Source organism: Pezoporus flaviventris, unplaced genomic scaffold (genome assembly GCF_033815535.1).
Source record: "Pezoporus flaviventris isolate CSIRO_AGI_PZ_B2104156 unplaced genomic scaffold, CSIRO_AGI_Pfla_v1 ptg000078l, whole genome shotgun sequence".
Lineage (NCBI taxonomy): Eukaryota > Metazoa > Chordata > Aves > Psittaciformes > Psittacidae > Pezoporus > Pezoporus flaviventris.
This window is the reverse complement of record NW_026892626.1, coordinates 13,407,829-13,424,352: the sequence shown is the minus strand read 5'-3', so window position 1 is coordinate 13,424,352 and position 16,524 is coordinate 13,407,829. Positions and strand designations below refer to the sequence as shown.

Genomic DNA, 16,524 nt, shown 5'->3' with positions numbered 1-16,524 from the left:
AGAGCAAAGGGAAGTCTTAGGATGAGTTGATCAGAGAACTTAACCACACTTTCATAGAGGTGGGCAAGAACCAAAGCAGTCAGTATGCAGCCTACTCCTTATGACTCCATCGCTAGTCCTACTTGGGGAGACCAAGAAAAAAAGGACTTCAGTGCATCTACTTGCTCACCCACCCTCTCTCTCTAAAGAGATCTAGGAAATTAAATCAAAGGTATTCCTTTCATGGCAAGAGGAAAGCTCACTGGCTTGTTAGTATTTGGAAAGCTCAAAGTGCTGCCCCGTTCCCAAATTGCTTAGTTTTGCTTCTGTATCTTTATGAACCAAAAGTTCCACTAAAAAAGCTATTTTGGAATAGTAAGCATAGATAACTTTGTACTATCACTAAACGATTCACATACCCAGGAGAAACAAGAGTGGGATAAGGAGCAGGAACAGCTTGTAGACCTTTGAAGGGCATCTAGAGAAACAGAGAAGAAAGTTTACAAGAAAGAATACATTTACTGTATTTCACTCTTTTATACTAGAACTGGGTAAATAATTTGCTGACAAAAGAGGTTTTTTTTTCAGTGGATACATACCTTCTGAGAAGAAACACCTTGAGCAAAGACGTGAGGGTAGCAAGCTGATACCATGCGGCTCTAAGCAGCCTGAATATGCCAGAAGCTGCAATCCCTGGAAGACAAAAAGTGACAGTGTGAACTGTAGTTAGCGTGGCACACATTCAAAGAAACCAAACAGAAGGACATGCGACTGTGGCCAAGAACACTTTGCACAGCAGAGAAACGCACAACTGCAGGCAACGCAGGCAGCTTATTAACATCTGCATATCACAAGTCTGACAGCATTATAACATCAGATGCTCAACAAACCAACAGCCATGCAAAAAGACAAAATGTTCATTTGTTTTAACAATGCACTCTTGCTGGAAATTCAGTTATTATATTTGAATCCAAGTTACCACACACTGAAGACCTTCAGCATGTTTCAAGAAACGTACAGATCAGCAGCACCAGTTTTTGTTGAAAATGCCAAGAGACGAAGTTACAACCAAACCAAACACCCCATTATTCTTGACACCCCATATTCTGTGCTACTCAGACGCTTGTTTCCTCACACACTCATTCCCTCATGAAACACTCTGGTTAGTCTCCCATTATGCCTATGAACAGAAACAGACCTCTCACATTAAGCATAATCTGGTCAATTTTTAAAAAAGAAAGTTGAAGTAGCACATTCATTGCTGAGTACAAAAGCTACAGCCTAAGCACAGTGGAATTAGTGTAAGCCACACACTGCAGATGCCTAGTTTGCCTAAAGGAACAGGCAACGCGCACACACACGGATAAGGACAGTAACCTGGAGAAAGAATGGCCAGCCAAAGTAGAGACAACACCTTCTGAGAGACAAGCCATCCCGCTGTTCCCACCGTCCGCAACCCGTGAAGCATAAAGTAACCTAGATTATAAGAAATTCATGCCACATGGTAACATACAAAAATCTTACAGTTCTTTCGCAGTACATGCAGTAACAAAGACCCAGTCCCCTGCCCGTTACATGTTCTGCATCATTCTAATCCACACCTTTCAGTAATCTACAAACTTAGTTCTTCGCTCTTTGAAAGCAAAGCAGCCACTAATAAATAGGAAGCCAAGTAAAACCAAGATAATTCAGAAACAATTCTCAAGCACAGAGATGAACGATCAACAGCAGCTGTGCAGTTAAATACCACTCTTCCAAAACCAGCAAAGTTTACATTTTGTAGCATGTTTAACAATGCCATGCTAAGTGTGACAGAGAAGGCAAAAAAGAAAAAGACTGCCATAAAAAGGAGTCTGAAGCACATCATTACTTTGAAAGCATCTTGTTTGTTCTGAATTATACATCAAATTCATTATCTAGGTTCACATGTAGAAGAGGGAATAAGCACAAATTTTAAATGCTAGTGAATTAAACAATGATGTCTAAGAAATATTAATAATAGAAAATAATCCCTACTAGAAGTTATGGGCAGTCTACTCCAAGTGAATGTTCCCAAGTATCTTCAGCATGTCAGTTTTGATTCTCTTATAGAGCAAAACTGACAACAAAAAAACTACTCCAAAAACTAGAAGGGAATGCTTTCACTTTTAGCCCACTGAAGCCAACAACTACTATATGCAGGATTAGCACTGTTCATTCTACAGAACAAACTACATAGGACACGTTTAGAAAATAATCCTACATTTTTAGATCAGCAGATACGTCTGGGTTAATCTGAGGGATTATAGATATACCAACCCAATATTTTGCAAAGCATTTAGGTGACTGAAGTGTCTCATATCATTTTCCTTTGTTGAACAAAGAGCACCCAAATAGATCCTTGATGCCTCTGTCATTCAAGCTAGGGAACGCTCATCTCACAGGGAAGATTCTATCCCTATAGAAGATTCCTGTAAAAATTGACTATCACTAGAACAAAAATAAGATGTTAAAACCCCTTTATTCAAATAATCTGTATACCAATACCTCTACCTTACTTTCATTTTAAGGCATCTTTTCAACCTATTGAATGGAGACTTCCCCAGAGAGCATTAAATTAACAATTTGATTTGTTCTCTCTAACATACAAGGTGCATGCTGTCCTTCTACCTTGTTTTTACTAATAGGTAAGCAGTCTGCCAAGCTTCTATAAAAGCCAGTATAAGAGCAAGAAGTCAGTCAGGAAAGATGATAAGTAAGTTAGTTTTCTAGACAGTTTACATTTCTACTTTGACAGATAAAGACAGGGAAAAAAAAACAACCAACCCAACCCCAAACAATACATATGATTAGTATTGTGAGATTGTGTTGCAAAATAAAAGTAAAATAAAAAAGGACCAAGTCAACCTGCGTAAGAAAAGGAGTGCCAAATGGTCCTTGCTACCCTTTCAGCCCATGAGGACTGCATGTGGTCTGTGATGTGTGTTTCAAGATTTTTCTTCCCCTTACAGTCATCACCTGTTGGTTGTGGTAAGAGTCAGTTAACGGGACAAAGCCAGGATCAAATGAAGATTGTTACGAGGTAAGTCAAAACAAGTCTATTTCACATTATCCATTATCAACTTAAAAGCCACTAAAAGTAAACTTCAGTGGCATAAAGCTTGCTTGAGGAAATACTTCCGTACACCATGTAATCACCATTCCCCCCTCCCAACATCCAAGTTGCAAAACAAACATTTACTTTTTAGTTTCCATTGAGTAATGGGGCATCTGATATTACTATTAGAGCAACAACCTGTCTTTTAGCCCAAGGCTTTACCCAAGGCTAAAAGACAACATCAAGAATGCTTACATATTGATTCCTGAGTTACACCAAGATGTCTATCTTCTCTGTAAGACCCCTTCACATTCATGCTTCCACAGTAGTCCGAGTGAGCTGCAACACATTCAAAAAGCATACGTGGAATGTAATTCTCAAGTTCGAAGCGTTTCATGTATGTGGATGTTAGCTATACTGGCTGAGTTCACAATTAAAGCCAGGTTACTCACAGGAGACCTGAGAAATGATCAAGGAAGAAGACTACTCTGTGTAATCTTAATTTTTCTTCTGTAAATATCAGGGGGCCTTTTGGTCCAAAAAAAAAAAAAAATCTTTCTGCTTCTTTTCAGATAGCAAAGTTAGTAAAAAAACAAAACCAAAACCAAAAGGCAAGTAAAAACTCATCAAATCTTGAGTCCCTGTTCCCATCATTCTTTCAGATAGGCCAACCACCACATCTTTGTGTTGGTTTTACCGGAGATCTTCAAGGACCAAGAAGAGAGCATAAGCAAGTTATAAGGCACTGAGGCAAAGAGAACAGTTTTAATCGAACAGAAAAATCAGTTACCTCCTGCCTATGGCAATTTAACTTCACTTGTAGATTGTGTATTACAGAAGAGAAAGCACCAAAGAATATTTTTAGGGAAAACAAGACATGCTTTAGAGTAGCAGAGGGATGATGGTAATTTTAGTTCTGCAAGACAGATCTGATCAAGCTTTGAGTGCACAGTGGGCTTAAGGGTAATAAGACAGTTCAAACTTAAAGACACTTAAAAGTCGGGATCTGACACTATCACACCAAGCAGTTTAAAACCAACTTAAGTTTCTCAATTTAAACATTTTCTTCTACCACTTCCAAGTAAAAAATAAACACGTGCATCTTAACTGTAACAGGTCTCCCATACACGAATCCAGATACTTCCAGAGCAGAAGGAAAGCATGAAAAGAGCAGCAGAACTGAGATAGTTATATAGTTATTTAAAAAGGGAGAAAGTCAGGAGCCAGCCAAAAGAGTATAGAAAAAGAACACAATAGTGCCGGAGATGAAGTCTGCAAGAAGCCAAAACACACTGTGGCTGTGCGCAGAGACCAAGAAAGACAACTGAAAAGGTACCTCTGAATTCATAACCCAGCTTCAGCAAAACCATTTGAAACAGTTGCACCAACAGTGATGCAAAAGATGCTGCAACATGTTTGACCAATCGGAGAATCTTACTCATGTGGAAATAGGTTCCTCCTATTGAAAAAAAAACAACCCAGTGTGAATATAAATTATTCACCTCCGTTAAGATGATGTACTTCCATTCTCTGGTGACCATCAGCTTGTGGAAGAATGAGGATCAAACATGGAAAGCCTGTTTATCCAGGTATATGAAACTTGAGGAAGCGTGGTGTGAGAAGTCTGGATGGTATTAGATACTACAGCAAAGCTTTTGCAAGAACTTCACATCCAAAGGAAAACCCTTTCAAGACAGGATGTATGGCTTCAGCGAGAATACTTTTTCTTAGTGAGAATTAAGAACTCTAAATAGCAATGAACTTCTTGCTTACAGAACTCAGGATTTTTCAGTGTTGTGAGCTGCAGATCCTGATTTTATAGGTCAAAGCTCCAAAGAGACAAACTACATTCTTATTTTGGATTTTAAAGGGTGAGGACTTTCTTCCTTCTCCTCAGCCTTTACACTGAAGGAAGTTAGTACAGTGGTCTGCCTCAAGAGCTAGAGACATAGACATCTCCTTCAGCGCCACAGGAACAAAGCTGCAGTCCACCTTTGTACTGCTGGTACTTCAGCTGGTTTCCCATAATCAGCCCCATTGCAAATAAATCCAACGTGACTATGTGCCCCCTTTTCTGCTTCCCCTTCCTTCCCAATGCCAGTATGAACCAAACTGCTGGGTTAAAGTTCAAAGGAATGTACAAATAGGAGCTCCTTGTAAAATTCTCCTACATCAATGCAAACTCAGGAGCACAGAAAACACTTTTCATACAGTACCACTTTAAGCAGTTTGTTATGCCAAGCCATAAGAATTCTTGCCTGTACTGTGTATTAACCAAAATAAATACTTGCCTCAAAGCATTTAAAGAACACCTTATAGTTCAAGCAAACAAATTTCTTGCTACTAAAAGTATACTTCAAGAATCCCAAAATTGGCTCCTTTTTAATTGAAGGCCATTCAAGAAAATTTTGTGGTAACTGAGGACTACCACAAACAACAAACAAGAAACTCAAGTTGCTATGTAAGAGGCAAGCAGACACGGTAAAGACACTAAGGACAACCATCCACAGAATGGAGGTTGTCTTGGAAAGGCAGAACCTTATGCACAGCAGATTCATTTGTTTTCAAGCTGTAGGAATGGAGTCACTAGAAAGTGTATTTTTCAAGCAGTTGAGGTTTAGCTTCTAGAAACACTCTAGTAAGCTACAAGGTTAAATGAGGATATATATATTTAAAAAAGCAGAAGGCAGGAAGGTGTATCTCTGAGATTTCCTAGAGAGCAGAAGCACTGCGAAGAAATAATTTTGCTCAGTCTTGAAAATTTTACATCATATAACAAATAACAAAAAAGAGAAATGCGCCTACACAGGAAAAGTTTTTATCTGAAAACTGACCAAAAACTTCACAGACAGACATGTATAGATCTGATTCCAGATGAGGAGACCCTTGTGATCAGTGCTGGCTTGAACTGCCCATTGTGTTGCAAATCACTGTGGAAATAAAACTCGTTGAGATACCACAGCATTTTCCTTTTGAAATTTAATGCCTCCAGAAGCACTGAAAAAATCTGATAATCATGTATAAGAAGTTGACAAGTACATAAAGTTTCAACTGATGTAGATAAAACATATCCAGACAAAACACAAGAGAAGGTAACTTACTAGATATATGTTTCTGGCTCCTATCCCTAGAGTAAATTCTTGAAGATGGCACACGAGAAGCTGAGTGTGCTGTAAGAACCTCCTTCCGTTCAGAAAGCATGCTGCACTCATTGCAAGTATAGCCATTAATCACTGTGGTCTGCATTTCTGATGTTGCTGTATCACCATGTCCCTGAAGCAGTGTAGTACCACTACCTAACAAACCAAGAGTAAAACATTCAGTGCATCAACATCAGTACTGCCATCTCTGGTTACGATTAAACAGAATTCAAGTAGAAAGAAAAGTGTAGTTACCTTTAGGATCGCCTTCATCATCGAGACCTTCGAAAGAAAAAAGAAATTGGTCCCAAATATGAAGAAATCCCATCATCAACTACAATGACTACCATGAAGTCAAATTAAAAGTGCCATTAATTTTAAGACTGTAAAGAAAAGCCACTTTTTAATTAGCATTTAACATATTTTGCTGTCCACCACATGACCAGATCTATATATTCAGACATTAACATAGGAGGGTAACAGTAAAAAGCATTCTACAATGGAAAAGGCAGACAAAACAATGATAACTACACATTTTCTTAGGTTATATGACTTTAAAGAAGCTAATTACAAGCTTATGCCGTTTCTCCTGCTTGGTAAACTACTTTCGTACTACTGTATTTTAAGGTCCTGTTTTAAGAGCAAGTTAATCTAAAGTTTAGAATGTGTTTTAAGATTGAAACTTTCAGACTCTGGGAAGGTGACAAGTGTACTGAGTAGTGTCCTGGGTTCAGCTGTAACAGTTATTTTTCTCTTTCCTAGTAGCTGGTGCAGTGCTGTGTTTCAGCTTTGGTTTGAGAACAATACTGATAACACAACGTTTTAGTTGTTGCTAAGTAATGCTTACCCCGATCAAGGACTTTTCAATCCCTTAAGCTCTGCCAGTGAGGAGGGGCAGAAGAAGCTGGGAGGAAGCAGAGACAGGACACCTGACCAAAAGTAGGCAAAGGGGTATTCCATACCACAGCATGTCATGCCTTGTATATAAACTGGGGGGAGTTACCCAAAAGGCCCAGTTCACTGTTCAGGTCAGGCTGGGTATCGGTCAGTGGGTAGTGAGCAATTGTATTGTACATCACTTGTGTTTATTGTTTTTTTTTCCTTTCCCCTTTCAGTTTTATAATCTCTCCCCTTGTTATTTCCCTTATCATTATTATTAGCAGTAGTAGTATATTGTACTTTACTTATTCAGCTGTTCTTATCTCAACCTGTGGGGTTTACATTCTTTCGATCCTCCTCCCCATTCCGCCTGGAGGAGGGGGCAACAGAGGAGGGAGCACGTGGCTGTGTGGTGCTGAGTTACTGGCTGGGCTTAAACCATGACAACTAGAAACAAACAGTCAGAAATGGGAGATACAGTAAGTTGCTGGTCTTTTATAGGACACTTTAGATAAAAAATTCTTTTTGTAGCCAACTCGCTTATATTCCTCTTTAATTAAGAAAGTAGGTTCCAGAAAAATATCCTTGTATATACTTACAAAACCAAATGAGCCAGCCACACAAAAAACCCTCTTAGGAGATCCCCTACTGCCTCCAATTTGAAGCTTTCAGATTAACATATACTAAGTTGAAACATGCTTCTGCCTAAAAGCAAATGAGAAGATGCTTTTCCTTTGGCTTTTCAAAGACAAGTTACATGTTACCATTCTTTAATGACAGCACTTCATGCACGTTTTGAAGAAAGCAGTGATAGAAGATAATGACATCTGTACAATCTATGGTACTGCATCACAAAATTGCCTATGTTGGCCTGCCATATGAAGTTGCCTGGGCAAGGTATCCTGATGTTGATTGTGCCTATAAATCAAGTTTACACTTACTGTGAATTTCCAGTAGGCATCTGAGCAAACAGACACCTACTGCAAAAGTCTAAACACATGCACGCATTTGAGGGTATGTCGTGCTTTAAACCAAACCAGACAACTCGTTCACTCACTTCCCCCCCCTTCTTGCCCTCCCCCTACTCCCAGAGGGACGGAGAGTCAAAAAGAATGCAACTCCCACAGGCTGAGATAAGAACAGTTAAGTAACTAAGGTATAACACAGATCACTACTGCTACCACCAAAACACAGATCACTACTGCTACCACCAATAATGATAAAGGAAATAACAAGGGAAGAGAATACAACATCTCACCACCAGCTGACTGATAACCCCCCCCAAGCCCGACCAAGCACCGACCAATACCTCCTACAACCCCGCAGTCTCCCAGCCCTTCCAGCTAACTCCCAGTTACATCCTGGGCATGACGTGCTGTGGTATGGAATACCTCTTTGGCTAGCTTGGGTCAGGTGTCCTGTCTCTGCTTCCTCCCAGCTTCCCCTCCTCCCTGGCAGAGCATGAGGCTCACAAAGTCCTTGGCCAAACCAAAACATCGCTATCAGCTCTGTTCCCAAGCCGAAAGTCAAAACACTGCACTGCACCAGCTACCAAGAAGGAGAAAAATGACTGCTACTGCTGAACCCAGGACAGGGTAGGATGGAAAAATGGGTGTGGAAAAGAGGGAAAATATGAATATACATTCATACATACCAAACCATAACCACTTTTCACAGTTGGATACAAGCAATAGCAATCAATTGCCTACCCCAGAAATGATGAACTTTTGTCTGCTCTTGAATTGAAGATTCTTCCAATACAGTGGATACCATTAATGTATCACTGCCATGGCTATTGAAGCTGCTTTGGCTTAATGCAGAAGAGCTGGAGAGATTTTTCCTTGGTGTGAATCTTTCGCTGCCAGACTGTTTATTCACACTTCTGCGCTCCTTCACCACCCTAGGGAACAAAGCAAAGACAAATAAGATATGGCAGTAAAGATGCAACTTTCTGTGAGTCTCACAGAAATAAGGAAACAGTCAAGGTATTTCAACACTGATGTGACAAACCAGGTTTAGAAGAAAAAAATCTTTCCCTTCAAGCATCTGTACTTTTACCAAGACTTCACTGCAGACCACATACTAAGTATTTTCCAGAGACTGGCAGTAAACGCTGAGAAAAACAGAATAGGTAACCTATGTCTGTAAGGCTGTGTTCCAACAGGAAGTCCCAGGACTCCAACCAATAAATGAACCCATCATGATAAAGAATGCTTACTTGGAAGGCTTCTCTCTGAAATACATGTTTCCAGCAGAGTAAGAGCTGTCATGGAGGCCACGGTTTTGTGCATCATCTGATTCATTAAGTGTTGCAGAAGCTAACCGTAAACTACGTCGTGACATTCTTGGAGAATCAAATACTGGATCTATTTGGTTTTCTGTCTCAAAGTCCAAAGCATCTGAAGAATAACTTGAACTGCCAAGTAAGAATAGTAAGAAAAGTAAGAGAGAATTCCCTTAGTAACAAACATACCTTCAAGCTAACCCACACTTCCATTAAAAGCAGTTTATTTGGAGTTATGGAAGAATTCTCACAAGATATACCACATAACCCAATTAATTTAGAAGTACATAGATATTCAAGATTATCTTTAGCAATTCACATTACACGTTTTACAACTGAAAGGAAATCACAGTTAGTAAGAAACAACCATTATGAAAACCATGTTTGAAGTTTAGCCAGAGCAAGCGTTTGTTACACAGCCTAGTTCTTTGGGGACCAATTTTAAAGAGGAAGCCATACACGACACACCTAGCAGCAAATTAAAAATCATGATGTACTCTAAGTTGCAAAGTAAATACTCATTTTTAGTCAAAGTTTACTTTTTATTTCATTTGCCAGTCCCCTGTTTTGAGAACCAAAGATATACACACAACACTACTCCAAAATTCCCATCTCCCAACAAGCAGGAACTTCCCCCTCTTTAAGAAACTTAAGAGTTCCCTACTTTAGCTATGTTAGGTTAAATACTATTACTTTTAGAAAAAGTAGTTTCACAAGGTTTATTCATTTAATGCATATAATTAAAAAAAAATACTCTGAACAAATAATTAAAAAAAAAGGAGTATTTCATTAATTTTACTTTACAGAGCAAGTTTACATGTAGAGAAGATTCAAATTATTACCTCAGGAGCTCTACTCCACATTTTTACACATGATTCTTTCAGAACCTCCATGAACACTTACAGTGAAAACAAAGCAGCAACACAAGGCAAACACAAACAGATTAAACAAGGAGTCAGCAAGAAGTACATATACTAAAATGGAAGTTTAGCCTAAAGCAGAATACTCACACTTACAATCGAGAAATACTCAGTTAGAAAACAGAGATGAGGTGGTTGGCAGCAGGACAGCAGGTTCTAGACCCCCTCAGCACTGTGACCCACAGTAACCAAATTCCAAGCGTTCTAGGCCAGCTTTCTTGCAGAGTCTGTCCCTTCCTGGACCACGGGGACATACAGAGCTGTAACAGCTGTTCCTCAATATTCTTGAGGGGTTTAATTTCTTCTTCACTTGTTTTTTTTCCGTTTTGTAAGAGCTGAGCAAGGTATTAATAACAATAGCAGCTCCTTCACCCCAAATCCAAACAAAAACAAGCAAGCAAATTACATCTGAATGAGTCTACTATGCAATCTCTATTTAAAATGGAAGCTTTCCCTTTAAAAATACGGGTAAACAGCTACTATATCCTGTATTTGTGGCAAAACAATTTCTTAGCAATAATTTTCTTCATTAAAGTGCCCAGAACCTTACCAAGTAATGAATTGGTTGTGTACTGTTACTACTTTGGCATACAAATAAGTTAACATCAGAAGGCCTAGCAGCTGCCCCTACAGCAGTAACTGAATTCTGACAAGGCAGGTGCTTCTCAAGTGAGTTTCGTGATTGCTGCATAATGCAAAGTAAAGCACCCAAAATGGGACAGTGCCAGAGCCCATGAACTGCATTTCTTTTGGCTAAAAACCCCAACCTAATCCATACAACGTGCTGCAGGAAAATATAGTTGCTCCAGCAGCAAATGGGCAGACCACGACCAAACCAGAGCTTGTCCAACATGATTTCTTCGATCGCCCAGGGGTGCACAGATTTAATGGCAGGTCCTTGGCACTACCTACTTGACCTTACTGGTCTGCCTTGCCAGTGCTGCCACATGCAGCGCAACCCCATGCAGGGCACTAAGACAAACCCAACATACATTACTATATACAGTATGTTTATTAATCCTTGCTTACATTTGGGTGGGAGAGAGGAAATAAGGCAGAAACCTCCTTAAGAGTTTACTACAGGGTCTCTCCCTGAACAGCTGGTTCAGAGCTCAGTTTTGCTATTTACACTTGCTACTATGCATCTGCTTTTCCTTTATCTCCACCTAGTGTTTCTCACAGATACTCGATTCACAAGAACACAAAGTCCACAGGACAAGCTAACAGCTGTGACCAGCCTCAATTTGTTTCTATTTGTAAACATGTGCTGTTGTTCAGTATCTCAGGGAGCACTTACATCAATTTGGGTTGAAGACATACCTCAGAGTTGGGCTCTACCAGTCTTAAAAAAAAAACTTAAAAAATCATGGATCATCTCCTCTTTAAGAGATCTTCTCTCTTATGCAGGATAATCATTCCCTTCACACTGAAAGTGAATTATCTGTCCCAGGTTGGCAGGACACTATCTAGAAGTCTCCAAATCTGCCATGTCACTTTCCACAGTCTGGAAAGCGGCCTTTTTCCTACTACAGGAAAGATACAGTAAGCAAACAAACAAAAACCCAAACCAAAACCTTTTCCTTTCATAGGACATAAATTAACCGGTACATTAAGGGTACTTCTATCCATATGTATGGCTAACCAAAAAAGACATTGTAAAGATGTGATGCCATCAGCCTACATTTCCAGATAACCTACACAGTGCAGACTAAGGTTCCTTCCCACACATGCAGCTCCCATGGCTACTGGCAGATGTGCTGACTGGATCAAGCCGTACATTTCCAGCTTCTTAGCTATTAACTTGACACCTCCTTCACACAAGCTTCTAGAGAGTAAGAATGTCCTAGACTTCAGTGAGTTAATTTTCAAGTTTTAGAAGCTGAATAAGAACAAGGTCGGTAATTTTAGCACAGCTATAGCTTTGTCTGGAGGACTTTGTCATAGAATCATGTAATTTATAAGGATATGAAAAGGGCAGTACTATACTTCATTATCCAAGATAATAATAGAAAAATGAAATATACCTAGAGAACTGCGTTTAAATAGACAACTTCCAACATAGATGCAGGCACATAATCAATACATGAACATTTACATGCTTTCTGATCATGGCATTACTTTTATTAACTGATCAAGGACACTACTTTGAGCTCCTGAACTACTGCACCAATTGTCACTGAAAACGTCAAAAAACACCACCCTCCAAAAAAAAAAACAAACAAAAACAACAACAAAAAAACAAACAAAAAATAAAAATCAAAGGATTTTATTCATTTTGCATAAAGTTACACCCTGATTTAATGCTCTGACACAGGGAAAAAAAAAAATTAAAAAAAAAAAATCAAACCGAATTCTTACCAATTCAATCCGTAGTTGTGAAGAAAAAGGAAGTGTTAAGGTACCCAAATTGACCAAACCCACACAATTCAAGGATGACAGTGACTAAAAGGAAAGATCAGCCTAAAGGAGGGGTGTAAATTATACGTTGACAAGTGGGTGAAATTCACAAGGCTGACTGGCATTTTAAGGAGGATAAAGGTTATTTGGCTGTATCAGTTTAATGCTTTGCTGATTTGAGCTGGAGAAGGAAAAACACAAAGCAGAAGGCACTATAAACAGTTATGAACACACAGTAATCCAAGCAAATATTAATATAAATTGTATTAATAGGCCATAACCATGTCTGGTAATAGCTTTGTGGTACTAACTTCCCTGTACTTTTTTCTGCAGCACTACATGCACAAGCCCATTGCTGGAAAAAACCTCAACGAAGGAGAAAATCAGATGCCAGTTTAACAGCTTGTTTTAAGATATGCTCATAGAGACATAAAAATCACTGTCTAAACAACCTGAAGATTCAAAAGTCTGCCTTCATTGCTCGCAAGAGGGAAAGTTATCCTCTGCAGAAGAGTGAATACATTTCAGCAAATCACCAAGGTACACTTCAACACAGAGCTATCTAAAAGCACACAGTAATATAATAGTGAATGTCGGCTGATAAAAGGCACATAAGTCATCTTCTCTCAGAATTAGTAAACCCACTTGTATTTAACCAACATTTTACCAATGTTCTATAAATTCAGGAAGAGTTGCTATATAATTGATGCAATGTAGAACACATCCCATTTTGCAACACTATTGACATTAAGCTGTAGCTAAAAAAGCAAAACAAAACCCATCATGGTCCTCCCCCCCCCCCCCCCCCAAATAACGATGCCACAATTTTAAGAGCCCACAACAGCAAGAATAAGTTAGCAACCTCTTAATGCTACAGTTTTGCCTACTTCTATTTTACTGATAGCCAAGAATTCTTGTCTAAATATTGTATTCTAATGCATATTAAGTAAATAATTATTTACATGTACAGAATAGAAAAGCAAACTTACACTACATCCTAATTTATTTAACTGGAAATAAAATCTTCAGCTCACTGACACATACTTGCTTCAAAATACATCTACTAACTCAACAGGAAAAGGTAGGTAGATTAAATCAGATGCCATAATCTACTCTATTAATAGTAAAGAAACTCAAATGGGCATCACAACATTTTGAATACATAATACCAACACATGCAAACACACTACTACTGCGTTTAGAAAACTGAAATTATTTAATAAAAAGTCTAAAATGGTCTATTTAATGAAAAGATACAAGAACAACCAAGATCTTTGAAACAGATTTTACATTCACACCAGCAATTTTGCTAAAAAACCAAGAACCCACCCAACAAAGCAAACAATAGAAAAAGTAATCAATGTGCAACTTCCAGCCAAGTTTCACAATAGCACAAATGAGTGTGTCTCAGTTTTAAAGCAAAAGTAGTGCCAAGTAGCAGAAGAAAACACAGAAGTTACAAGACACATGACAAAGCATCTAAGAGTTTTGATGATGTATTTATAGAAATAAACCAGCAATTGTAACTAGGTGGAGACTAGTTATCCATAGCAACTAATAAACACTGAGTCACTATGTTAGTCACTGTCCTGTCAGTTCTACATGTATTCTTTCCTCCAGTTAGGACACAGTAGTTATTTTCAAAACAGACTAGATGAAGCATGATTCTCCAAAGAAGTCAACTACTTACCATAAAAGCTGAACTCTCAGGAATTAACAACAATGAGAGAACATGCAGTTTCTCTACAAGAAGAAAAGAATTCTCACCTGAGTGCATATGTATAGCCAGTGTTCTCTGGCAGACATTGGGGAGGAGTATACGTATGTAGACGTGAAAAGTCCATGTTGACTGTTTCAAATCATACTGTAAAAGGTGGAAAAAAAAAGTAATGCAACGACTTAGAAGTACACAAAGCCAAGGTAAGAGCCCTTGCACTGTTCAGCCTGTGTTTGGAAGTACTGAAGTAAAGCAGCTACTGTTACCAGAAATACGGAGTGCTCAGCATTTCAGCTGTATGGCTGCTGGGGCTGGAGATCCCTTCTCAGTACTGCAGGAAGCTCAGTGTATTTCTGAGCACAACTTTCTTTATGATGTTGTTTTCTGCAATTTCCGAGTTCTCGGGAACATTACTGTAATATGAGCCAAGCTCTCATCACAACTGTCCTACAGTGCTTCCATAGGAACTGAGTCATGCAGCACCCAAAAAAACTAAGCTTGAAAACTAAAAACCCCATGTGGCCAGGCTTTCAGAGATCTCTTTGCAATGACTTTTGCTTTGAAAGCAAAGCATGGGCTGTGCTGTGCACCAAAGCCTAACACAGAAGAAATCTGAGAAAGGTTTTATATAGAGTCAAATCATTTTACTCTACTACCTTTGAACACCATCCACTAAGCAGCAAGGGACTCCCCTTCATTTCACATCAGCCTGTAATATTTTCTATGGGTTAATTTATTCCTGTCACAAACCCCACGCTGAATACACACCCCAGCAGAAGAGCCAACTGCAAAGTGACTCCCATGGTTACAATTAGGCACATTTTCCAGAGTGCCATCCAATTCCAAAAGAAAAAAATTACCAAAACCAAGAACAACACAACGAAACCATGCAACCAATACTTGCAAAACTTTCCCTAGAGCTTTTGGAAGCTATTTTTATATATATAGGCTTCAGGAAGAAAATACAGAAACGTAGTCTGCCCAAGAAATCCGCAGAGCCGCATGAGTGACTGCTTGTGGCATTATATGCAATTTGACTTTCAAGTTTAAAATACTTCCCCAAAAAACATGGAGTCCCTCTGCGTTTTATTAACCACAGGAAAAGTTTTGCTTCTAGAAAAGATAGTAGGTTATCAAGTAGTGGTTTGGCTATGCTGCACTGGCATGTTCAGCAAAACGGAATCCCAGCTATTTTTAGGTTATCTGTGGCTTCTGTTTAAGCAGCAGCAAACAATATTTTACACAACTGTGATGATACACCTAACTTAGGTAATACTATGCCCAGCTACACTTCAATTTTATAATAAAAACATCAACAAGTATCTCATTTTGGAGATGCACTTTACTATGCTGAAATAAAGAGCTTTCATTTTATAGCTACATACACATTGGAAATAAAGACAAAAAAACAGAGTCAGAGGTACAGGTAGGGGCAGCTCAAAAAGAAATCTCTCCATGTAACACGAAAATGCTCTTAGTCCACCTGCAGCCTCTGAATCCTGACGTCGGAAAGGCAGGATGTTATTTCCATTACTACTGAGGACAGAGTCTCCTTCTTGTTTTTAAGAACCAAAACATACAGGCCTAACCATTGTAGCTTTCTGAATTCAAGCACCTCCCATGCATTTGTGAGGTTAGTGGAAAATAAGGTCTCACTTCTGCTAGTTACATCTTTTTTTATTTTAGCATTACAGACATTTATTTAGCGGTAGAAAAAGCATCTCCATTAAGTGATCTTTCTCTACACTTCATCTGTCCCAGAGCCCTAATGCTTTCACTGGCTTGTCTGTAACATTTGTTGTTTGTTTAGAGGAAGCTTAAATCAGTGTGTGGAAGTATTAACAAAGTAGTTGAACTCTCTTGCTACAATAAGTAGTAAATATTGCCAGAATGCATAACAAGCGCTGCCACACTTTAACAAATAAGAGCTCATTTGAGAACAGAGGAAACAGGGACCCCAAAGTAATGATTCCCCAGCAGCAAAAGCAGAAATTAGGTGAATGTCAAGATGAGGGATGTTGGTAACTCAGACAGCATTTGTTTTAAACAGCAGCAAAACAGATTCCTCAGATATATGCCTACTGAAATTCAAACTGTGATTAAGGTTGATCCATTTAAATTGGTTAATCCCA

General features: G+C 38.9%; 1 protein-coding gene across 10 annotated transcripts in view; it reads right to left on the bottom strand.

Annotated features, from left to right (window-relative positions):
* Positions 1–16,524, bottom strand: part of SUN1 (Sad1 and UNC84 domain containing 1) — a 37,981-nt gene that overhangs the window by 12,616 nt on the left and 8,841 nt on the right. The window contains exons 2-12 of one of the 10 annotated variants that reach the window (XM_061473269.1): positions 14,443–14,539; positions 9,293–9,490; positions 8,784–8,974; positions 6,451–6,477; positions 6,157–6,351; positions 4,392–4,514; positions 3,311–3,394; positions 2,866–2,976; positions 1,357–1,455; positions 579–672; positions 399–457 (exon numbers count right to left, since the gene is read on the bottom strand). In XM_061473269.1, coding sequence (XP_061329253.1) covers positions 399–457; positions 579–672; positions 1,357–1,455; positions 2,866–2,976; positions 3,311–3,394; positions 4,392–4,514; positions 6,157–6,351; positions 6,451–6,477; positions 8,784–8,974; positions 9,293–9,490; positions 14,443–14,519 — 1,258 coding nt within the window. In that variant the 5' untranslated portion in view covers positions 14,520–14,539. Of the gene's footprint in view, positions 1–398; positions 458–578; positions 673–1,356; positions 1,456–2,865; positions 2,977–3,310; positions 3,395–4,391; positions 4,515–6,156; positions 6,352–6,450; positions 6,478–8,783; positions 8,975–9,292; positions 9,491–14,442; positions 15,476–16,524 lie in introns of those variants that run through there. The other 9 variants (XM_061473268.1, XM_061473272.1, XM_061473273.1 and 6 more) reach the window with 9 other exon arrangements.